Source organism: Bombus vancouverensis, chromosome 8, assembly GCF_051014615.1.
Source record: "Bombus vancouverensis nearcticus chromosome 8, iyBomVanc1_principal, whole genome shotgun sequence".
NCBI classification, from domain to species: domain Eukaryota; kingdom Metazoa; phylum Arthropoda; class Insecta; order Hymenoptera; family Apidae; genus Bombus; species Bombus vancouverensis.
In genome coordinates this window covers 18589138-18614613 of record NC_134918.1, presented here as the reverse complement: position 1 = coordinate 18614613, position 25476 = coordinate 18589138, and the positions used below count along the sequence as shown (strand labels likewise).

General features: G+C 38.0%; 2 protein-coding genes across 7 annotated transcripts in view; one reads left to right on the top strand and one right to left on the bottom strand.

Annotated features, from left to right (window-relative positions):
- On the top strand, nt 1-25476 carry shakB (Innexin family member shaking B). 2 transcript variants are annotated; one of them, XM_033339453.2, is made up of 5 exons: nt 1-1454; nt 11237-11456; nt 16602-16891; nt 18233-18486; nt 21488-25475. In XM_033339453.2, exons 1-4 carry the CDS (start codon nt 1092-1094, stop codon nt 18479-18481), a joined length of 1122 nt encoding a protein of 373 aa, XP_033195344.1. In that variant the 5' UTR covers nt 1-1091; the 3' UTR covers nt 18482-18486; nt 21488-25475. The 2 variants fall into 2 exon arrangements, with proteins under 2 accessions (XP_033195344.1, XP_033195343.1); XM_033339452.2 differs by lacking the exon at nt 1-1454 and adding an exon at nt 8810-10216 and having other exon boundaries at nt 21488-25476.
- LOC143303080 (uncharacterized) overlaps nt 17820-25476 on the bottom strand; it is a 45483-nt gene continuing 37826 nt past the window's right edge. For all 5 annotated transcript variants that reach the window (XR_013059089.1, XR_013059088.1, XM_076621080.1 and 2 more), the window contains 2 exons: nt 19222-19525; nt 17820-18605 (listed from right to left, as the gene is read on the bottom strand). The gene's annotated coding sequence lies outside the window, so the exon portion shown is untranslated. The remainder of the gene's footprint in view (nt 18606-19221; nt 19526-25476) is intronic.

The window sequence follows — 25476 nt, the reverse complement described above, 5'->3', positions numbered from 1 at the left end:
TTTAATTGAATCGTCGTAAATTACCAGTGTCGACTAAAGCGAATTAACTTACTTCGCAGTGATCAACGCTTAAACAAATTTCTAAAATGACCGTCGAATAACAATCAGATTCTAAATCCCAAATCCAGTGAAGTTTCTTTATTTCTACTTGGACATGACTTATTGAAGAAATTTTGATGGTGTACAACGAATGTGCTTTCATAGTGATAATCAAACGTTATGGTGTAAAATACGCGATGCCAATTGCCCTTAAAAAATGGATATTTTTGTGCATCATGGCTTAATGCACGTGACAACTATCTTCCTATACACGACTTGAACGATCAACGAAAACTACAATATAACGAAGACATAAATTTCTTTTTGAATCAGAAAGCAACTGCCTGTTCGATTTGAAATGCTTCGTTCGGAAAAAGGGCATTGAAGGATAAAGATTAACCTTGAAATGAGAACAAGAGTTGTTTCGAATACGTCAGCGAATGAATTTTTCCTCCCTTCTTAAAAAGCTTATGCTTATTTTCAAAGGGAACAACTTGGAAACGGTAGTTCTTCCAAATACATTGTTAAATATGTCTAACTTGTCTAGCGTTTGATCGAAGGAATAATGCTTATAAATGGAGGAATAGGAAACTTTGCTAAATGCTATGAGCATAAGAAGAGCGCAGAAAAGGAAACTAGCGACGGACGGCAAAGGATCCGATTTGCTCGAAGGATCCTACGCCGCGCGGCCATTTCCTTCGAAGGGAGCGCGAGTGAGTTCTCATTTTTTGCCCAAGGCTAGAGAAATACCTAAATCTGCTGAGATTAAATCGACTTGAAACGATTCCACGAGCTAAACGATCCGAAGGAACGAATCTCCGAAAGATTTTTAAACTTACAGCTCTGTGCATCTTTGCGTCCCGAAGGGAGATCTAACTTCAAATAGACTGGCAAAGTTGCATTTTCCCTTCCACTGGTTAAGAAAGGTGGAAGACAGGGCAAAGCGATTGAAAGATGAATGGCGAGGGACGACGTTAGCGATCTGATGACCGCCGTCTGACGAAAAAGAAAGAAAAAGAGAGGAAGCTTTTGCGTTTCTTCGGTCATTCAAAATGCTGGACATATTTCGAGGTCTGAAGAGCCTTATTAAGATCTCTCACGTACATATTGACACAGCTGTGTTCCGATTGCATTATAGTTTAACCGTGATCCTGCTGATTTCGTTTTCGTTGATCGTGACCACGAGACAATACGTTGGTAATCCGATCGATTGTATTCATAGTAAGGATCTACCGGAAGACGTGTTGAATACGTATTGTTGGATTCATAGTACGTATACGATTACTGCGGCTTATAGGAAACGAGAGGGTTTTGAAGTACCGTTTCCTGGCGTAGATAACTCAAAGTCGCATCCGGAGACGGAAAGGAAGGAGTACAGGTACTATCAGTGGGTCTGCTTCATGCTGTTTTTGCAGGTAATCGATTACAATTTCTTTTCTTCTCAATCTTCTTCCTCCACCCTAGAATCGTAGACAATCTTGTTTTCTCATTTTCTATCTATTCTCTCCTGTCTCTCTTATATTTTTTTGCCATTAATGTCTTTCGCTTTCGCTCTCGCTCTCGCTTTCGCTTTCGCTTTCACTTTCGTTTTCGATAATAACGTAGAAGAGCTACTGGCCGAAAATGTATGCAACGGAGAGGCGTCCAGTTTCGTTCTTCGACGCTCTTCGACGATAATATTATTACCAGTCCTGTACCTATCTCTATATTCCTACGTTATATCTAGCTCTAACCATTCTGCCACGTGGAATAACGTTCTGCTAGATGCTTGCTCGTACCCAGTCGGTAATTAGTCAAGTTCAAACGTACTAAAAGCATATTAAAAGCATTTCATTCTACGTTTTCTTCTTAATAAGAAGGAATAATCTCCTCGACCGGCTCCTATGCAACAATCAAACTTGGACATTACCGGAATTGTTTCGAACGAACAAATATTTATCTACGATAATTATTCAAATAACTTCATTTTAGTCAATCATCTTCTCCGTATAATGATTCTTAACAAGTTACTCCCTCTCTATTTGGTAGAATAATTATTTCCTGCCTGTTTAGATTAAAAATTCTACTCAAGCAAATAGCCCGACTAATTATAAGTGCAAGCATAAAGTTTGCACGGATACAGTCAGTCATAGTCGAATAAGTTATTCGATAGTCATAGTCGAATCCGAATAAGTTATTCGATTAAATTTCTATACAAGTAAATTCTTTCATACTTGAATACTTATCCTGAACGTTTATCCGGATAAATCCTCAATCGATTGGATATTGCTGCACAATTGGCGAATAATATATTTCTTTATTTATCAAATAAGATTTATCGTTCAAAGAGTTTTATTCGATTTCGATAAAAACGAATTGAATAATTTAAACTAGCAATAATTAAAATAATTTGATTAAAATAGCAAGTAAAGATAGTAAGGTAGTTTTTGAACGTGAAATTGAAAACATCCGCAAGATTTTTGGAAACTAGTTTGGAATTAATTCGTTTGAGACGTAAAAGGCAGGAATCGTATTCACGGAGATTCGACAATGAGAAAAGCCGGATAACGAGCGAACTGGTTGCGGCTACGGTCGTGGAATTTACCCGCTACTTACAGAAGCTTATATTTAGTTCATTGCCAAGAAAGAAACCCTAAGCATATTAACTCGTTAAACCCGTAACCGTTGCTTCGTCACCGAGGGTCGCCGCTGTCGCGTGAGTCGCCTTGGCGCTCGGTCAAAGACGCTCCTCCACCCTCACCTTAAACGATCAGCCGATGTCTTCAACTAGAACATGTTCTTCGACGGAATTAAATTGTCTCTCCGTTGATTCGGTATCGATCGGTAGAACGGCTGACCAGCCACGCGTCGATTTCCTCCATGAATGATTCCTAATGCTACAGTTGTCGAATCTGCTATAATGAATATAAAATTAAAGATGTTCGTGTAAATATTTATCTGTATAAACATTTATTTATCTCGTATGTTATCGCAGCTAAACGAAGTAAGAACACGTAGACTTGTTACCCATGAAACGTGTTTTCAAGATTTATTATACAAATGTATATTTTTCCAAATATCAGAGATCAGGAAGCTTATCGTTGTTTAAATTTATATGCATGTAAGAAGGAGATTGAACGATTGCTCGAATTATTTAACAAAACGAAAATGTGAATATCGATCTTTCAAGATGTATAATAGAAGCTGTAGAAAAGCCAACGATCCGCTGGATTACAATGATTTTTGAATATGTTGCAAAACTCAACGTTTTCAACGATCTTTTCCTGTACGTGTACGTGGTGGTACGTCGCTTAGTTTCCGAGATACGAGTTTCGCGAAAAACTTGCGGTACCGGCAAACTAAATTCCGCGTACGGCTGTGTGCATCTGTGGTAGAGCGTATGCGTTAGCGTTGGTTTGCCTGCCGCCGCTTATCTTCTGCTTACATACAAACGAGCGTCGGCCGAGCTGAAAGGTCCCGCGCACAACGTGCCTATGCGAGACAAAGTAAGAAATGTCTGTTATAAATCAATTAAAAGCGACTATCATCATTGCGTTGAGTTTAGGCCGGATTTGTAGAATGTTTTTAATCCGTCTCGCGACAGCGCTTATTATTTTTATAATCGATCCGTTGTTATCTCACGCAAGCGTTGGCGGCCGGATTGAGAAATCAAGCCGAAACCTAAACCCGATACATTAATGATATTCGCTTTTGATTCTAATCGGGTTAATAAAAACTACAATTTTTACAGACTTTTGCAGACCTTTGCAGCCTCGCATACGTACGTTGTGCACGAGGCCTTTCAGCTCGGCCGACCCTCGTTTATAAACAGAAGATAAGCGGCTGTCGGTAACCAACACTGACGCATACGCTATCACAGACGCACAACCGTACGCGGAATTCGGTTTGCCGGTACCGCAAGTTTTTCGCGAAACTCGTATCTCGGAAACTATGCGAATCCATCATTTATATGGTATATATAAATTATTCGAAATATTAATTTCTGCAACATGTAAAAAATCGACATGTACATCGAAATTGGCGGATATTCAGCTTTTTTGCGGTTTTACCGTCATTTCAGAAATCTTTAACTACAAGAAAACGGTACTTTTTCTATCGCATTTCTGTCAAAGAAGGATTTCGCACGAGGTATACGTACATATGTAATTTCGAAACATTGCAATGTCAGTGTTCCGAGATTTTGTATTCTTTTAGTTGCTAAAGATATGCAAACAGAGAGAAAAGTTTTCTTTTCGTTCAGACAAAAACATGATTATACTGGATAGGCCTTAATTCGTGACACGATTTTATCGGAATTTCTACCAATGCGAACAATAGCATTTCCCTACGTTTACGGTTACTGCTTATTTTTTCGTAAAAATAATTTTGAAAATTCGTGGAACATGCACGCGGCAGGTCAACAGTTTGCGTGCTCATTCTCTTTTCCCTTTTTTACGAAGCACCGTTCTTCTTGAGGTAGAAGAGAACCCGCAAATTCGTAGTTTTGCTATTATAGCGTTTCGCTTCTCTGACTCGAGCTTTCTTTCTTATTTGGCCCGGCAAAGTCCTCTGGTGGAGTCTCGGCAGACTCTCGCCCACGTTGTCCAGGAGCCATGGCACAAAAGGGTAGACGCCAGCGAACCGCTAAGAGGTGTGGGTGGTGGTTTCCACAATCTTGGTAATGGCCTCCGTGCGGACGATGTGCCAGGGCTCGTAAGGTGCTAAGGTCTGGGGCGCACGTGAGCTTACGATACGTTGACCGCTACTGAGCGCGCAGGAGATCCCCTGCCGGAACATCGAAAATCTCCTTGCTACACATTGCCCGAAAAAATATAACCCATACGTCACTGTGATTTGTAACCTAAAAATAGCGACATAACATACGCATCGTAGACCCTGTCCTAACAGTTTGCTTTGAGTTCACCAATTGTTTGTTGTACGAAAGATTGTTTTAGGCAGACGTCGTGTGTTTCAAAATGAATTCGATTAAAGCTATGGCTTTGCTAATCTGTTTTCCAGATGTTATCCTACGCGAAACATTTAGTAAATTGTTGCGAGGCGAGTTTATGCGAAAAATCGCTAATACGAACCTATGAAAAATATTCAAACGGTAATAGGACAACAAATTTACGATTACTTTATTTGCGTTTGCTGTGAATAAAAAAGTGATAAAAAATGTTAATTTCTATCATAATTACATTTTCTAATGTTTTAAAGTGCGATATCTTCTGAAATAATTGCCCAAGACCCAAATCATAACCAGAGAGGATACGGAAAAAATCTTCATTCTATTTACGCAGCACTGTACACTTTGATTAAAACATTGCTGAATTTCCTTTCCTTCGTTTCGCAAGTTTTCCATCACATAACCAAGATAACCGTTGATTGTTGATCGTCCGGGCTTCATATCTTATTTCTTTATACATGTACAGAAACGTACGATAATTAAAAAAAACTCTCGATACATGGGGAAGCTGGACGGTCCGCCGCGGTTGACCAGCGTAACAACATTGTCTTTACTACAATGTACAACGTCAGATACCGCGAATAATGACAATGTATGCTCTTACGTACTGATTCAACGATCAAACCTTTTTTACTTTTGACACTTCTTTTTCTTTTCCTTTTTCAAATTAAACTTTTATCAACGTATTTGTGAGATCTTTCGATCTCGAAAACGACAGCAAACACGCTATAATTCGAATCGTATTTACAAATCGATATGTATTTAATTATAAATGTTAATATAATACAATACAAGCTATAAATGTTAATTACGAATAAATGGACGTTAATTGGACAAATGTAAAACACGCATTGATAAGAACGTTTGATTTCTGAATGTTAAACTGAACGACTAAAAGCGAATATTATCGATGTGTTGGGTTTAGGTTTCGGTTAGATTTTACATCCGGCCGCCGCGACGCGAATTAATTCGAATACGGGTACGAATAACGGGCGAATAAATAATTGATATTATTTTACGAAATAGAATAATTGTTATAATTTAGTGCAGCAGTAAATTAGCAGCAGGCAAGTTTAGTGAAACGGCTGAATTAAAGAAACTTTAGACTCATCTAAACCCGATACATCGATGATATTCATATTGGAATAAATTTCAATCGTGATAGCGATTTCTCGTAACGTGAAATTCTCGTACTTGCGTTGTGCGTTTAAACCCTCGTTTATAAAGAGAAGATAAGCAATACCAAGAAAATAAGACAACCAATACCGACGCATAGACTACCGCAGCCGCGAAATTGATTGTAGTTTTTCGCGAATATCTCGCAAACTAAGCGAGTTCGAGCTTATATGTCTTATATGTCTAGGAAAATGTTGTTTCGAGATACCGATTTCCACAACCTGGCCAAAAATCATCGAAATCGGAATCTAGCCAACCCTTCTATACACTTTTAGCCAAACTTTTAATTTTTGTTTGATTAATTCCATTGATAAACGCACGAAAATCATTAATATTGTATTTCACGAAACAAGACGCAAGGAAAAAGGTACAGGAATGAAATTGGTTTGACATGTTAGGATCAGCGATGAAAAACTCGTGCTATTAATTTTTCTATTGAAAATTCGCTTACATAGTAAGTAGGGAAAATTGATAGTTGACTGCGTAACTTGCATAAATGTCATATATGTATATATTAAAGTCTTAGAATTTGCAGGGGACGATTGATGTTGACCTTGTCTTGATACTGGATCAAGGTCGTTCAGCTGTAACACAGTCAGCTTTGCTTTTTTCAAATGTGCACACACCCACCATTTTCGATCGTATGGAAAAAATCCAATATATATGTGGCGTTCTTGTCGATTTTTCGATTCAACCTTCTATCGTTCGGACCTGTGTATTTGATTTGTAGATTAAACTTCGCACCGCGAATTGTCTAGCGGCGGCCGTATAGATGATAAGATGATAAGAGGTAAATACAGCAGGTTAGGTCTTAACGAGTTGTTATTTCTACAGAGGCGTTCGCTTCAGCGGCCCAGTCTAAATGACTGGATCGGCAAAATTTGGAGAATTCGAACAAGGAAATGGAAAAGAAGGAGCGTGAATGAGATACCGATACTCGGTACGGGAAGACGTGGACTGCGCTGAGACAATGTAACTTTTAAAATACGGTTCGCTCGAAGCTCGAGTACAGACTTTGTTTTCAAAGATTGGCGGTGATGGCTAAAGCGAACGCTTCTGTATCTCGTGTTTCTGTATCGTCGTGTACGACGTGCAGCATCGTTGTCGTATTATCGCTGCATAGTCGAAGCAGGAAAGTAATTATACGTCGATGGATCCGATTAGGCTCTGTCTTTGTTCGTCGAGAGTTAACGAAATCACACACCAAATCGATTCGATCATTCGATTTATTTATTTATTTTACTCGATATTTTATCATATTGAAACGTGTATTTCATGAGAAGGATTAAAATGTTGTAAGGAAGGAAGCGGAATGTATTATTGTAATTTCGTTGATAAAGCAAAGAGACAGCAGTTGACGAAATCCAAAGTAATATAATGAAATCGTAGGCAAGTCAAGTAGGCAGGTGAAATCTTGCAAAAATCGTATCGTTAAAGGAAATAACTAGGACCGCAAGAATGATAAAAAGAAAAAATTATTATGTAGAGCGAATTTCGACCGAACGACGTGTAAATACTTACAAGCGAGGGATTAGGTGATTTCTTGTGAAAAGAGACGAAGAAGATACATATAGAGTCAAACTTTCAGGAGAATAATGTTTCAACATGTTTGATATTAGGAGCTGGCCTGATACCTTATTGAGATAAACGTTGAAACTTAATTGAAAGAACACGAAGGATAATCCTTTGATATTCGGTTGATAAATTTTCCAATTTTTGTACATTTTCTCGATAACGAAATCTTATAAGAAGTTAGAATTATGAAAGCAAATGGCAAATGGCAAAGGCAACGACGACGATTGAAACATTGTAAAGAACAACGGTATGTGCAATTTCATTGACAAGACAAGAGGAAGATACTTAGAGGATCATACAAGTTATGTGTTTAGTATCGAGGCCAAGGGATGCCTCTCAAGTTCGGCCAGTCTTCTAACGGCTTGCTTCCGCGCACCACGTGTGTCTGTCACCGTGTCCGAATACTCGTTCCGTCCTCTCGTCGATATCGGTCTGTTTTTTTTCCATTTTTATCCATTTTTATCCACTCATTTATCCTAGAAATATACAGTTATTTCGGAGAGAAAAGAAAATCAGATCACACCCACTTACCAGATCACGCGTGTCAAACAAGTTGGAATTAACTGTGCAAGAACGTGCTTAGTAGCTCGTTATAGAAACGCGCGTCAAACATGACAGAACGTGGAGAAGATCTGTAAATCGAAGAGAAAAATGAAAATATTCGAAGAAATTGTCGACTTGGCAAGTCCTTCTAGCAGTAATCTCAAAGAAGTTTGCGGAAAGTATTGCAACTATAGGAAACGAATGGTAGCAGAAAGTGGGAAATGAAATATTTTTCAGAAGGGAAGATGAAAATGAGGAAAATTGAAAGAATGGCAGCTTGAGAGGTAGAAGGGTAGAAGAACTCGGCGAAATACGTATACTGTGAAGCATTGAGTGAAAAATTGAGTTGGTCAGAGTCTTCTGTGGTTGATCACGATGAAGAAACCGATACGGTCCGACAGTGACGAACATTATTTCTCGACGCGTTTGCTGTTTCCTGTGAAAGATTTGGAGGATTATGTAATGATGCACACAACCTGCAGTAAAAATCGTACACATTCTGTGAATATTTAGATAAAATTGATAGAAATTTGGAACGTTTTTGAGAAAACTGTCTCGAATATTTCTCCGCGTTAGATCAAAAGACAAGCCGAATAGTCGGGATCGGAAATTGTCAATCGTTTAACGTAAAAAAATATTCATTCTTTCTTTCGGACATTTATCGAATGATATTTCAACGCAAATTTCTTACAACAACGCGTGTTATCGTTTTTATTTAACGTTCTCCATCCGGAAAATGTATCTTTCAATCTGAATTTTATGAATTCTCGAATCGTCGGCTTCTATTCTTGTATTTTAATCATCGGTGAAAGCTTGACGTACACACTGGCGTCAACTTCGATTACAAATAATTCAACTGCTAATTACAAGTCTAATATGCTTGCAGTTAATTTCAATTTCAGCAGTTTTCCACTAATGAGTAAGAATCGAGTTTAATCGCCTCCAAGTTATAACCTTCGACTAAAAATTTCAACGTCTATAACTATGTTAACTTCGATAATCCATAAACGATCGATTGCGACCTCGACAATTTTTCATTTCTTTCATTTCGATAATTCCTCGCCTAATAGTTATCGGATTTCGAATTTGAAGAATTCGCCAACCGATAATCGTACGAGTTTTAATTTCTCCCAAAAATTTCCCTACCAATAGTTATTTGACTTGAAGAAAAATTCCTTGACCGATAATTATTGGATTTGCAATGTCAAAAATTTACCAACTGATAACTGCTTGAATTTCAAGTTGAAAGAGTCGTAATCATTTGGCTTTCGAGTTCACGAATTTTCCAAATGATAATTATTTCACTCGCGATTCGATTCAGCAACAAAAATTTTGCAATTGCAAATAAGAAGACGGCCGATTAAAAAGATTATTCGAAATAAAAGAACCTCTGATCTTCACCTCTGATAAGTATCTTCGAAACGACCGAAAGCTCGAATTACAAAGACGGATCTGGAAAACGGGGAAGAGAACGATCACCTTCTCGACGAGGAGGATTCTGTAGTCTCGAAATTGATTCGTCGTTCAGGACGTAGAAAAATGCCTCTGATGATGAAGATGGTGGATGTATTCGGCTCCTTGAGGTCTCTGTTTAAAGTTCAACGGATCTCCGAGGACACTATGATATTTCGACTGCATTATCGCGCAACGGTGGCGCTTTTGCTTGGCGGGTGTGTAACGCTGGCGTGCAAAAGTATTTCTGGTTCGCCGATCCACTGTGAGGCCTCAGGTTCCGTGGATAAAATTGTTTTGGAAACATTTTGCTGGCTACATACCACGTATAGTATGGTGCACGCGTTTAATAAGAGTTTGGGACAGGCAGTACCTTATCCTGGTGTTTCGAATAGCAAAGGAGATGGAATGCACGGACACGCGTCGCACCCCTTGGTCAAACAGCACAAATATTATCAATGGGTCATCTTCTTTCTATTGTTGCAAGTATGAAAACGTCATTCTATCGCTGTAGTAGATGATATTTGCGATTGGAATAGCGATTGGAACGATAATTCCGTAGAATTTCCACTTTTCCCAACGTTTGATTATCCGAACGATATCGGACGATAAAATAAACTGGTTACTCTAAACGGACTTGGATATATCAATCTCGATAATTCCTTATTAGACGTAAAAGTGGCGAAGAAATTATCGAAAGAATTAAAGAACAACGACGGGAACGCTGTCTGTCTTTCTTCTTTTTTCCTTCTCTTTTTCATTCTCTATTTCATTTATTCGACAAACCCAATTTCGATATACTGAATTATGCGGAATTCTTCCCAATTTTCTCTTCGGTACATGTATTTTCTTTCGCAATTCGTATCTGAATTTATTATCGTACTATTTGACCTGGTAAAAGTAAAGTTTTTAACATCCATATACATATATATACACACACACACACACTCTATATTTATAATACATTATTACAAGATATATATTGTACTTTTAATCATAAAAGTACTTGTAATACGAATATTTTCTATTATCCCTAATAATATAAAATATGATTATCTACGATATAATAATGTCTGGACACGTCGCCGAAACACATGGACACGTTATTAGGAAAATATTACTACAACGACTACTATAAATATAAAATAAAATATGTTCAAATATAAAAGCAACTCCACATATTACGGACTAGAGAGTTTGCTGTGGTTTGAAAATAGTGTATCATCATTTTGTCCCGAATTCTCGTGTTTCAAAGCGATCTAACAACTTTTAAATATCACAAACAGCATCGTGTGTACGTATGTTTTACTTAAATTATTTATTCTTTATTAACTTGTTCGATGTAGCGAGTACGCTTAGTCCGCAGTTTGTCCATCCTACGAAAATAGCGTACGTTTATTTTAATCAACTCTGTAACGTGTAACGTGTAACGTGTAACGTGTAATGTGTAATACACCCATTGAACATCGTAATAGCGTTAAAATGTTGGACGATTCTTTCTTTCAGGCGATCCTGTTCTACACGCCTCGATGGCTATGGAAAGGATGGGAGGGTGGCAAGATTCATGCTTTAATGATGGATCTTGATATCGGTCTTTGTTCCGAGGTCGAAAAGAAGCAGAAGAAGAAAATGTTGCTCGACTATCTGTGGGAGAATCTTCGATTTCACAATTGGTGGGCTTACAGGTACTACCTCTGCGAACTTCTTGCCCTGCTGAATGTGGTCGGTGAGTTGCACGTTAGTTCTTCCTCTTCGTCGTTTCGATACGTGATAAATTATATTGGTCTTTATGCGCAATAGGGGACTTGATCCCTACCGATCTCAATTTTCTTTCTACGCATTCTGCAGTAACCGGCTTTTTTACATAGCTCAAACTAAACTTAGCTTATTGACGTGTATACGATGAGTGAGTATGCACGGCTGTGCACGCTTGTGAAATGAATGGGGCGGTGGGGGCAGGGGGTTATATACATACATGTATACATATTAGGAATTAATAGAATCAGCGTTAGTGCGAAATAATTTTCACAAGGCAAGAAATAAAGAATATATATATAGGCGGTATAGAATTAAGTATAACGTAATTACATGTCATACATTCTACAATGAAAAACATAATCTAAAGTCTAAACAATGCGTATTTCTCTACATAGAGATTTCTCGAAACAATGAACAGAATTATAGAAGAAGTAAAACTCGATGCAAAGAAACAAGAGGAAAGAAAAATGAACACGAGAAGTCGTACAATTGGAGGATACATACGCGTATCGGACTTGCGTGTGTTATCGTTCCTCTCTTTCTTCGTCAACCTCTTCCTTTGCCAGCTATCGCAGACTATTTAGATCATCTCCTTAAATGGCTGAAACGATTAAGAATTTTTGTGCTAAGAAACTTTAGTATGGTACGATTGAATCAAAATTTATATGTAATATAATAGGTAGGGGGAATACTTTGGAAATTAATCGTTTTAATCTATAATGTGTACAGTGACTGGCTACAAAAAGTATTTACACACCATTATAACATTCACATATCGATTACGCAAGGGTAATTCATTCAATTTAACCACCTCAAATAACTTTTAAATTATGCGTCCGATGAAAAATTGTTACGTACAAAAAGGTGCGTGGTTTTAGAAAGGGCAAAAGGCGATGTAACGGCATTTCTTCTATACATCTTGTATAGAGAGATTTCAAAACTTTCAACGTCAACTTTGTCTTCTTTAAACAGAATCATATATCTTTTATGTCACAGTTGGAAAGAATATTAGTTTGCAAGTAAAGAAAGACCCTATTACGATCTTAAACCTAATGGCGGAGGAGATATTGTGCACCGTTTATCGAAAAGTTACCTCGGTATCGGCGATAAAGATGAATCAGGCAGCGTCAGAGGATGATTCTAACAATCTTTGTCACTGCTCCTGTCTTTCCTTATCCATATACACACGTATGCATATGTATATGCATGCATATACATGGGATTTTTTTCAAATTCCACGCTGTTTTCTAGCATTAGTATTTCGAGTACGGTATATTTATTTTGTAAATTCGTTTCTTTTCGACACGTGAAAGTTTTCCAAGAATATGTGCCCAAGCACCGTTTCATCTTCAGCGTACCATGCGTCTCTTTGACGAGCGAATAAACTTTAGTCTTCGCCTTCTTTGGTTATTTTTAAGTTGGCAAATCGTTTAACATCTGCTTCGTCCGTAAATAGTGCGGAGAAAGTAAGACTTTCTCTAGAAAGTAGTCCTTTTGTAGCTATTTAAACAATTCCAATTTCCAATTTCGAGGGACAGCTGTTTTATTAACTTTTTTGGAAGTTGCAAAAGTTAAATATACACGAGTATAAAGGAAAAGTATTGAATGTAGAATGCAATTTTTTCATATGTAAAAAGAGAAATATTCGGCGTATCGGATATATATCTTTTTTTTATGTGTCTATTAACACTTGCAACGAAAAAGGGCCGTAAACGGTCAACAATCATGAATGTAGATAAATTTACGGTAACCCTGAATTAACAGTTTTATCAAACGTAATAAGTAATAATCAAATTGATAGAAGCGGAACAGCCAAAGTGGTAAGTGTCGATAATTTTCAACGTTCGCGCAACGGCAGAGCGCGAGACCTGTTTGATAAAAAGAAAAGAAAAAGAGAAAGAAAAAGGAAACGGAGAAACGGAAAAGTTGTGGACATTAAACGAATAATTTTAAGGGAATCGTAGTTCTTGAAAGAAGAAAAAACCACGTAATTGAAGGATTTCGATTGTTAAACGTTCTGTTTAGAAATAATTATATATCCATATAAGCGATGGAAAATGTGTTTCGCTGCCGATGAGACGAATTCTATTTCGATTATGTACGTATGTTAGCGACAAAACATCGTCCCAAGCAGATTGTGGTAGATAGCATTAGCTAAATAGGTATTTAGCCTTAGCGTGATTTATGATGATATGAGTGGGCCGTGGACTCGATAAGCACCCCGGCAGAATACTTGAACGAACGTTTGCAAAGTGGATATCCAACGACTCCGAGTCGCTGACCTACGATATGTCGATGATGTACGACTGTTTAAAAGATTCGTGAGATAGCTCACACCGATGGCAAGCGATCCGACGAGACGTCTCATTGCCAAAGAATACGGCCATTGTCCGAAGGAGATCTGGCTACGAAGCGGGCAACAAGCTAACGGTAAGCGTTACAAGCTCGTGCGTACGCGGCGCTTACCCCACAACCTCGAAAGAGCAAAGAAAGAGTATAAAAGTTCTTTACAAAAAGATCCAACACGTATAACGGTTATCGATGGTTGTAGAGAGAAATTGCGTTTTGGTTGCTGATAATGGTGTAAACTATCGTTTGCCATTCGATCATCCAAGACGCGTAAAGAGAAAAGCGATCTGTATCATAAAACTCGAAGAAACGTATGTTCGTTAAATTGAAACTTGATTTCTAACTGCAATTATCAACAGAAAAATCAACAAATATAATTTTCTATCGAGGGGCAAATATTTTGAAAATTCGCACTGTTGCCACTTGTCATCGACGTACCCAGTAACTTTTGTTCGAGTTTGACGTTAGTGGTTGGTAATTTGAAGGAAAAGTTTGGTTTCGTAGCGATAAGACATAAACTTGAAAGCCAAACACCTAATCCAAACATAGATAGCTACTATGCGCGAAATACGATTTCTCTCATCGATACCGCTTATCGACTGGCGAAATTTCCCACATCGATAACGATTATCGGGAATGAAAAAGATTTTTCGGCCAAATATAATTATCGTTATTTGTTACAAAGAATATTTTAATGTTGTGTGACTTTTTCCATTTTGGTTGTAACAGTTATGGGTTACCTGAAAAAGGTAAAAATATAAAGAAACGATACAAAAGGGAAAAATATAAGATGAGGAATACGCAACTAATGAATACGCAATTAATAGAAAAAGGGGAGACGTAAAGGACTATTGCGTACTAAATAATACAGATACTATTGACTACTTACGATATTTGCAATATGTTACAGTCGTGTTAGTAGTTGTTAGTTGTATTATTAATCGTATAATAAAGGGTGTGACGATATTGACGCGGTCATTCTTATCTTCTTTCAGAAGCGTGCCCGACGATACGGATCTATGCAGCGGTAGCGTTCCATGTTGTTCCGATTGTTATCTCAGCTTCGTCCTTTGTCCGTTCGGATCGTATAAATTATAGAGAAATTTACAAAAATTGTCGAAAATATTTATTATGGAATTAATTATAGAATTATGAAAATATATGGTTGTCGTGCTACAGGCGAGTTTCTTAATTATAGATCGGTATATACGAAACAAGATTATCACGGTATATAAAGAATTCCGAAGGAAGGTAGCCAGTTTTTCTTTCTGTATGCAAAGTCGTCAAACAAACAAACAAGCATCGACGATATATTCGTTAATAATAGTGGTTAATAATAATGAAATATATTCGTTCATGATCGTGCAGATACAGACGATAGTATGGTACAGTGGAACCTCTGGGACTTTGGGTCGGACGTGACAACGGACATAGGAGAAGGGATCTTACGCGCAACTATGCGTCCGTTCGTGCTTATTCCTCTTCGTTTAAGTTCATCTGCATTCGTTTGTGTTTCCTCCGTACTGTCTAGTTCGTTTGCGCTTGTTCGCGAGATGTCGTCCTAGCGACGTAAAGAAGAACCGATGAATGAACGAACGATTCACGATGAAATTTGGCAACGATACAACAGACCACGTATGCCACGCTTAAACGACCGATATACGCGTGTAATTGTCTGTCGCTTTTCTTCAACGGCCACTTTGTTCCTGGCAGACCGCTGTCCACGTTTTCCAACAATCGAGGTACTGGTAATACGAATTGGCAATTGCGCGGACATTACATAGGTATAATCGCCGCCCGGTCTTACATTTCAAGATATTCGTAAAATTCTTCGATTGAATTTAGGTTAGGATTGCGGTATTCCGAAGTAGGAGGTGGTTGTTTCATTTTTTGGAAATTTGACGAAGAAAATCACCGAGCTATTCTATTTCGCGTGTAGTCGACTATAACTTTTATTAACTCGATATACGGTACTGAGAGTATGAATACGGTGACTGAGAAAAATATTTGCACGTTTATCGTGGAAAACTTTGACGGACAATGCTGTTGGTCGGGTATCTAATTTTGCAACAGTCGATAGGTTGACCTGGTAGGTCTGGTAGGCCTGAGCTGATAAGCCACAGATATAGAAAAAAAAACGGATTTTTAAAAGAATCGCAAATTTTATGCCTTTACATGCCACTAGCGATCGTCGCGATCGTCATAATCGGTTGTTACCGTTGACACGAAAAGATTCCGTCGACGCTTTCCAATTTAAGGAGCCAGACGCCTAGGAGAAAGTCTGAGACTGCTGTGACACGCGATAAAGTAGACGCGTTTCTGCCATTTCTCCGTTTCGTTTCTAGCAGAAAAAGTGAAACAGTTTGGTAAAAGACGCGACGGTGGCGATGGTATACTCGATTACGACTCGATTACGGTTACGACGACGGCTGCTGCCGCTCGACGTAACGGAACCGCTAAACGCGTGCGGCTGTTACTCGCCGCTATTGAATATCACACGTCACATACGGCACATACGGCACATACGACGGTACTGGCACACACCCGTATATCTTCTAATAAATCTTATTCTCGTAGTACAAAGTTTTCCGAGTCGTAGGAAATTTATATTGTATTTGGGTGTAATTAATCGCTATTGGTAGCGTAAACGCTACGATAAATACACTCGTGTGGCAATACTTTTTGTAGCCAGCGTAATGCCTACTCGATATTTAGAGCGAATCCATGGCGATAGAAATTATACGAAGCGTTTGAATTTGAGCAGGTCAGATGTTCCTGATGAACCGGTTCTTCGATGGTGCGTTCCTGACGTTCGGTATCGACGTGCTGAGGTTCCTCGAGTCGGATCAGGAGGACCGGATCGATCCGATGATTTACGTGTTCCCTAGAATGACCAAGTGCACCTTCTACAAATACGGCGTAAGCGGAGAGGTGGAGAGGCACGACGCCGTTTGCATACTGCCCTTGAACGTCGTCAACGAGAAGATCTACGTGTTTCTCTGGTTCTGGTTCCTCTTTCTCGGCATGCTGAGCTTCGTCACGATTTTATACAGGGTAAGCGACTCTTTTTCGTTTCATGTACGGTACAGGCTCCTATATCGAGAGTAATAGGAAGGCAAAAATAGTTGGATAACCAAATAATCATCTTGCTCGTATTAAATTTCATTCGTTCGAACGGAGATCAAAGAAATTGTTAGTTTGTTTCAATCAACTGCACAAATTTTCGACGCGAGAAACTAGAAACGTACAGCCCCGTCGTCATTTTCATTTTCTGTTTACGCTCTAACACGTATAACGATAGCAGATATTGTACTCGGATAACAGATTGTTCGGATTATGTGTACGTTAAATTTAGCGAAAAAGAAGATAATTTATTTATCGGTCGGAAAAACTGTAACGAAACTTGCAACATTCCACGTATTTTCAATCAATATCATCGAAACGTTCGACAGATTCTTCGACTGAATAAATATTCAGTCAAACGAATACCGGCTGACCGATTCAAAAAGTGGACTAGTCCCGAGACGATGATCCGTCCGCGAGAAAAACATGCAGAATGTACGGACCGAAAAACTCGTGGTTCCAGCGTCGCGAGTAACGATTCTCCAAACCAATTCCACCTTTTCTCCATACTATTCTATAATAAATAGTCTGCGAAACGATGAGAGAAATGCCTCGTTCCGAAGACGGGGCGCGATCGAGAGTTCGGCAACGGCCCGGCCAAAGTTGCGGAATATGCATGCCGATAGGCTGGTCATCGAGCGCAACGAAGGCCCCTCCTCACCCCATCGACATGCTCGTAGACGTCGCTCACGTGCTCACACGCTACTGTGCGTGCGAATTGCGAGCGCGAATTGCGGGTCGATCTCGGTGGGAAACGGATGAGCGATACCTGGCCCAACCATTAGATAATGGTCGTGGAAATTGCTGCGGATGACCGTCGATTTGTTAAATTGGTAGTAAAATTTCGAAAACAACCGCGTTTGTAACACGCTCGGCTATTATTTTATTTATTTTACAATTTATTTTTACATTAGTATCACACTGTATTAGATACGAATTCTATCAGGCTTTCAAGCTACGTTACTTGATTACACATACTCGATATATCGATATATCTTACTGCATCAAATTTATATAGCAACGATCTTTTAATATTACGTTTATTCAAAGTTTCCATTTGTTCGGCATTTTTCCAACTTTTATTTCTCTAGCTTTTGCTACCACTTCCGACTACTACTGACTATGTTTCGCAGCATTTCTACGTTGCTGCTTGAGAAGCTCTCTATTATTTCTCTATAGCTGGTTACGTTGTTATCTTGACAAGGAATGTCCGCGCGTAACTCGCGACAGTTAACCTTCGACATTCTCAACTTCTTCTCGTACCTGTTTTAGATCGTAATTATATTTTCGCCAAGAACGAGAGTATACCTTCTACGACTACGGTTTCGTTTGGTCAGGAGAGAAGCCGTGGAAACGATAGTTCGGCGGAGCAAAGTCGGTGATTGGTTTCTTCTCTATATGCTCGGCGAGAATTTGGACACGGTGATATACCGGGATGTGATGCACGAGCTGGCGAATAAACTCGCCTCGAGACATCATCACAGTGTGCCCGGAATCAAGGGGGAACTACAGGAGGCCTGATCCAAGTGAGTTTATACAATAGTATCTTTTGTCGTGCCGTTAAAATCGTTTCCTCGGCAATTTGATTTCCTTCAAATTTTCCGTTTATATTATCCCAGGATAATACGTTGTCCTTTTATTGCATCTGAAAACGAAAGGTTTACGTTTGTAGATGCTAGTTACGTCTCGGGGGGTTGGTTTCGGCAAATTCTATTCGAAATAAAATAACAACAACGAACAACAGAAAATAATCGTTTGAGATAATATATATTACATTATAATAATAGATACATCATTGAAGCTTATTAGAAATACTTGATTACGTTTTAGAAATAACGCGGAAGAAACGCGGAAGAAACGCGGAGTTTTATTTCGTGTCGAGTCATTTCGACGTCGTTTTCACTTGAAATAATTACACACGAATAGAATTTATCTCAACGAAACATCATTTTATTCGTGTATTATTATATTATATTTTGTTATATTTTACAACAACTATGAAATTTTGCATCACGGTACTCGGAAAAGAATGTGTCAGTCATTCGGCGTGAAAACCCATTCTTAAGGTTGATTATAGCGTAGTAGCAAGTACGGGAAAGTAATAGGCAGGATAAATAGAAATAGTCAAAATGACGGTTATGTAAAACGAATGATATTTACGACACGATCGTTATTAATGCGTTTGCGAAAGGAATTTATTACTAACGAGGTTACTAACGTTTCGGTTTACTAAGAAACTAGGTTAACGCAAAATCACTTACGCTTTGCTCGAGGTGTACCAAGCCACTGGACCAAGTTGTACGCTTATGCTACAGATTCCGGGTTATTGTCTTCTTATTATAGTTGCATGTTTCGTATAGGCCTGAGACTTGTTCGAACTTGTGTGCAACTCGTAACAGGAGGCTGGAAGATTCACCACCCGATCGACAAGTTAATCGCAAGTTGATCAATCTCGTTACTCCTAAACTGACTCCTAGGATCGTTCCCTTTGTCGAAACCTTGCACACTTAGCTGGCAATATCGTTGCAGCGCATGGACGACGGGTGCGCTCGCTGCACCTTCACGCTAAGAAAAAGATATATGAAAACCAAGCGATTATCAGAATTACATACGATACGTTTGTTAGCGTGCAAAGACTCAAAATTTTAGTTTAGTACGTGAGAGAAAGTTGTTCAGAATTGTGACAACGTCGCGATAACGAGGCAAAACTTGTAAATAATCGAAATAAAGGAAATATCGAAAGTGGAAACGCGTATCCGTTCGTGCCTTCGCGTACACACGCGAACGTTCATAGAAATTGCACGAATCGCTGTTCTTGCAAACTTGAACTGCGTACAGGGATGTGCGGATACCCGAAATCAGGGGATTGCCGTGCTTCGAGTATTCAAGTATACAGCATCGGCGTACACATATTCGCCTATGTACCATCCACGTATACGTATCAGGATCCCGAAACTACGTATTCAGTCACGGTCATGTACAAGCGGATCGGTAATATATAATATTACCTTATTACAACCTTAAGGAATTAATAGAAATAATATACTTGTATCGAAAGACGGACAAATAGTAACGCGTGATTCGTGATATCAACCACATCTCAATCTACACCAGAGATAAGACATCGACCCCCGACCTTCGATCCTCTCAACATCCCCAAACCGAAACGCATATAAACTCGAAGTCTCGAGTTTACGTGACTCGTAAGATAGATAGATAGGCATTTCTTGCCCTACGAGATAGATGTATCGTGGTTAATGTTAACGTTTGACAAAAAGAAAGCGATAACGTGTCGCATTTACCTGTATTTCCTTTTATTTCCACTGATTATTACATCTTTTTACGTTGCCTTTCACGCTTCGAACAAGACGCTTGGAACAAAACGCTTGAAAGAATTCGATGATACGGATTGATGGAAAAAACTTGTGAATAATATAATAGTGCGATAACGATTAACGCGATATCGATCTTCGATGGATTAAACTTTCCATAAACTCGTAAACATCCGTGGTATAGCGATAAATGCTATTAAGTCGCCATATATAAATTCTGTCCTAGTTGCTCGATGGTTTTACATAAAGCCTTTGAATATGTGACGTCATACGGCCACTTGTAGCTGATACTGTCAATACGAACCTGCTGGCATAAATTAGGGACCAGAGGGCATAAATTTGTCGGCAACAAGCTTTAGACATTAACACACGTCCTCCTATTTTCGGCCGTTTAACAGCCACGCACGCGAGAGGGCTGCGTTCTGTTGAGTTTTAGTTCGAAATAACAGCATCATCTTGAAAGCAACGCGTGTGAAACATCAAGTGTAAAAGGAAAGAATACAGATGGTATATTTGTCCATCGACGCAGCAGGCCAATCGATATTGCAGCCTTCTTGCTTTGCGTGTACATAGTATAGACGTTATATACTGCCGTTCAAAACTTATCCTGACTTTTGTATGAAAGATTTCTCACACGCGCGCACACACAAGCTGTTTTTCCTGCTCTCGAATCCATCTATCGATAGGCTATTTTCGAAAACTAACCGAGAACCTATGACATAGGATACGCGTGAAGAATGGACAAAGAAGAGATACATACCGTTGCGCCGGTCGGAGGCCGACAACAATTTCACCATGTAAATGGATCTGGCAGGCTTTTTAAAGAGTACACAGGTGGTCGGTCAATCCGATGACTTGGTAGGTGACTCCGTTTCGTTAGTTTGACGAGAGAACTTGATCGTTAGTTGATAGGGATAGTAGATAGATAGAAGGTCATATTCGTTCATTCGGCGATGCAGTTGGCGGTTGCCTCGGCCATCGCCTGAACGTTCCTAAGCCGTATATCCGGCCACAACAATACGTATTGGGAATCGCGACGACACAACCAACAACGCGTATCTTTCTGTATCGCATTTTTTCCCTATCTGCTGTAGGAACCGGGCTATAGTCTGTCCCACTGCTACTTACCAGACTCGTGCCGCATTTTCTTATTATTATCCTTTATGTATATTTTACAGTTGTATCGTTCTTGCAGGTTGCCTCGGAGAGCCACGGAAACCAGCGCGATTCTCATGGCAACGAGAAGCTACTTTTCACCGGAAAAGTGCCACCTACTTCTGTTTTCCAGAGATCCACGGACCAGCGATCGAATCAAACGGATCGCTTTATACTCGTTATTCGAATCGTATGTTTTTCCTTCCTTGTACCTTAGCACCGGTTCGAGGATCGTTGGCGAATTATTTTTATGAACGTTGTTCCAACGAGAGCGATCTCTCGATCGATCGTGTTCGCGTAAAAGACAAATTGCCAACAACGTGCCTTACGACGACTTTCCATCGATTTTCAAAGCATTTGCACTACACGTCGTTCGAATTTGATTAATTTAAGAAGTGAAAGCACGATGCAAGAAAATCGTATAACAAATATACGTATATAAATATTTGACAAAATAAAAAAACATATATGAATTTGACGGATAGATTGCCAACAATTTCAAATTGAAGGTGGACCATTTTCTAATTGGCGAATTAATGAAAACTGATGGATTAATTTCTTCTAAAAGGATAAGAGCGTAAGAGAAACGCGAAAATGGTTTTCTCTATCAGTGAAATTCAAAGTATTATGAAAATGAAAATGAAAATACAGGTATGTATTTATTTGCGTCGCCTAAAGTGTTCTACCTCGTACAGTCGCGTTGAAAGGCTGTAATTCTGCCATTTTTTCGTAAAATATGCGTTATTAGGCTCTTGCAAATGAAATGGCCAAAATGTTTATTGAATGAATGAATTTTATTGAAAGCAATATTTATCGATCGAAACGTTTGAACTCGATACGTTTTCACTATTTCGGAACAAGATCAAGATTCAAGTATGTCGTTGCGACATAATGGGACAATATCGGGCAGTCTCTGTATAACACAAAGATTAATCTATTTATATTTATATATACTTGAAGTAAACTATTACAATATTGAATCTTTTGTCGTTTGCTAAAAGTATAGAGATACATAAAACCTTTTCCCTTTTTTAACCTCTTAACGTTCGCAATTGGTCCCGTTACAACAAGAAGATTTTTTAAAATTCTTTTTTCCTCGCATGTCAAATATGTTTTGTTTATCTACGTTCTAATGTTGTATTTCTGGGTTTTACCTGATCAATTTGATGGTAGGATCAAAGCCGCGATCCAAATGATTTTCCTTCGTCCATCGATATATACGATACAACTGTTACTTTTAAAACTACTTGCAATTCGTTTCAGCACTCGTATTATCGATATGTACACAATCGGTCACGCGAAAACCTACATACATCGACATCGAAGAGACTGAAAACGCTTTATCAGAAAATTATTTATTACACTTGCAAATAATTGAACTTGCAACGTTCAAAAATATTCCTAACGGAAGCAAATAAGGAATCGTTATAGAATATGTGTCTGACGAATCAATCGCGACGTTCGCAAGATCAAGATATATTTAACCGTTTGACGATTTATTTCTTCTAGACATTAAAGTAAGGTAAATTTTAGAACAAGTTTACTCGCAAAGAATAGCCATTTGATATGATACATTCAATTTCTATACATTAACCACACGAAATCAGACGTAAAAGACTATACATCTGTATATCTTATGTTGTAGTATTCGTTACTAAATTAATATTATTACGCTATGGAACGAAATATTCGCAGAAATGTTGTAATGGCTATTGAAAGAATGCATGCCATTTTACGCGAAAATATATTTGAAATGTATAAAAAAAAAAAATATATATATATAACTAATATATGTATATAATATATATAATTAAAGGGTTTAATTAAAGTTAAATTGCCAGAAGGACTTACACCTATTTATATTGTTCCGTTTATTTTATTATTTTATAGAATGCTTCGTTCGTTATGTTATCGAATTACTTGCTTATTACATTCCTCTCATAATCCATGAGGATTGTTTTTCAATCTTGTTCGATACGTATTCGCAGAAAGGGATTTAGTTGCGATGACTTTTGAATATATTATCGAGATTATCAAGCCGAGTAATATTGCAAACAGTTTGCTATTAGGAAGTTGTTATTGTATTTAACGATGTTTCGACAAAAGTACACAATTTTCCGCACGTTATTTTTACATTTGACAGAGTGCGAATAACCAAGAACTTCTTTTCTTTCTCTTTCCTTTCTGAGGTAACCCAAGTAATTCCGACCTAACCCTAAACTCGTTTCTGATTAACTACAAATCAGATTTTAACATTTATTAAAAAGTCATTATCGAAATAATTTTATTATAAACTTTTTTCGTTGAATCTTCTTTCTTTTCTTGAATATATTTGCCTTTCCTTTTGCCGAATAATTATATCGTGTATTTCATTTATTTTGATAATATTAACAGTTTTCGTACATTCGTATAGTTTCTACGTGAAAATTAGCTCTGTACACGCGTAGCACTGTGTTTCGGAATCACTGTGTTTTTCACGTACGCTACTGTCTGGGATAAAACTTTTCTATCTAAGAAAAGGACTAAGTACACGCGCGACAATATTCTGTCCGTTTAATCTGGTATTACCTTATTTACTAAATTTAGTTCTCCTTTAATGCATACCTAATTCCTTCGTTTCTTTATTTTTTATTTATCTTAACGACTTAGTGGATTGGTTCGCCAATGTAATGGAAGATATAATATAGTTGATAGATATCCTAACGTACTGGACCTTCGTAACGATATTTTTCTAGTTCTAATCTTTTCCTATGTATTACTCTTTTTCTGGTCACAAATGTCTTGTAGAAAGTACAGCGGAGCCTCGTATATCCGAATTAATAGGACAACGAAAAAAGTTCGATTTCATTTATCGAAGTAGAGATTGTCGGTTTATCCGAATTTTTAAGGATCTCGTATCTTTCGTCTGTTAAATATTGAAATAAGTAACCGCGTATCGAATAATGAAACGATCATTTTCTCGATATTAAATTCCTATCGAAATTTCCTCCAATGGAGATCAAGGAAATTGTTACTTTGTTTCAATAAGGATGCCATCTTTTTGGGCTGTTTAATCATGCAAATTTGTTGATGTAAATAACTCTGCAGATTACTTTTATGACCCAAATCTTCGGTATCTTTCTGCAGATGTTACCGCATACTTGGCAAATATTACAGCTCGCGGTGTAACAGGACGCATTCCTCGGCGTTCTTTCGTTTCTTGTTCCTTTCTTTTCTTTTTTGTTTTCTTTTTCTTTTTTCTTTCTTTCTTTTTTCTATTCTTTTTTTTTTTTTTTTGTTGCCGATAACTTCTTTTAATCGGTCGGGTGATTTATCTTTGCTATTCATATTTTCCAACCTATATTTCTCAAATCATCAGCTTACGTTCGCGATGCCAACTTTATGTATATGATGTATATGATGTATTGTATATGATGTATATGATGTATATGATGTATATGATGTATATGAATAGCTTCTACAGCGATGCGACCTCCAAGTTCGTATTAGAGTATTGCTCAAATGATTATAATCCATGAACTTCTTTCATACCCGTTTCATAATTGTTCATTTTGTAATGAAATAATGTAAAAGCATCGAAGAGAGAATTAAAGCGTCGATCTTGTATTTGGTTGGTTTCAAGTCTTAAATTTTCACGCGTAATAAAAAGTATTATTTACTACTATTCGATAATGCGTTAAATATTTATTGCTATTTAACGATATATTTTTAATGGGCCATTTTATATGCAACGATCTAATACGTCAGTAGGGATACAGGATCAACAAGGAGAATCACTGAATCACTTTTCTTTCGCAAAGACTGTGTTAATGTAAAGCGAATCCGCGAGAATAACTTTTAACGGCAACTCTTGAAGCAAATGTATTTTCCTTTAGAAAGTAATTTAATAAATATATTATAGTTTATCATGCTATGCGGGAGGAAATGATATTTACCAAGACCCGTTAAATTTTCTACATCTTCGTTGTGTCTAGCAATAAACGTTTCCGTTTCCTCTTTTAATTAGGCCAAGTCTACCAAAAAGCAAAA

Coding starts and splice junctions, on each gene's coding strand:
- shakB (XM_033339452.2), top strand. CDS start 9,818: ATGCCTCTGATGATGAAGATGGTGGATGTATTCGGCTCCTTGAGGTCT. Junction 10,217..11,236: donor TCTTCTTTCTATTGTTGCAA/GTATGAAAACGT, acceptor TCTTTCTTTCAG/GCGATCCTGTTCTACACGCC. Junction 16,892..18,232: donor TCGTCACGATTTTATACAGG/GTAAGCGACTCT, acceptor TACCTGTTTTAG/ATCGTAATTATATTTTCGCC.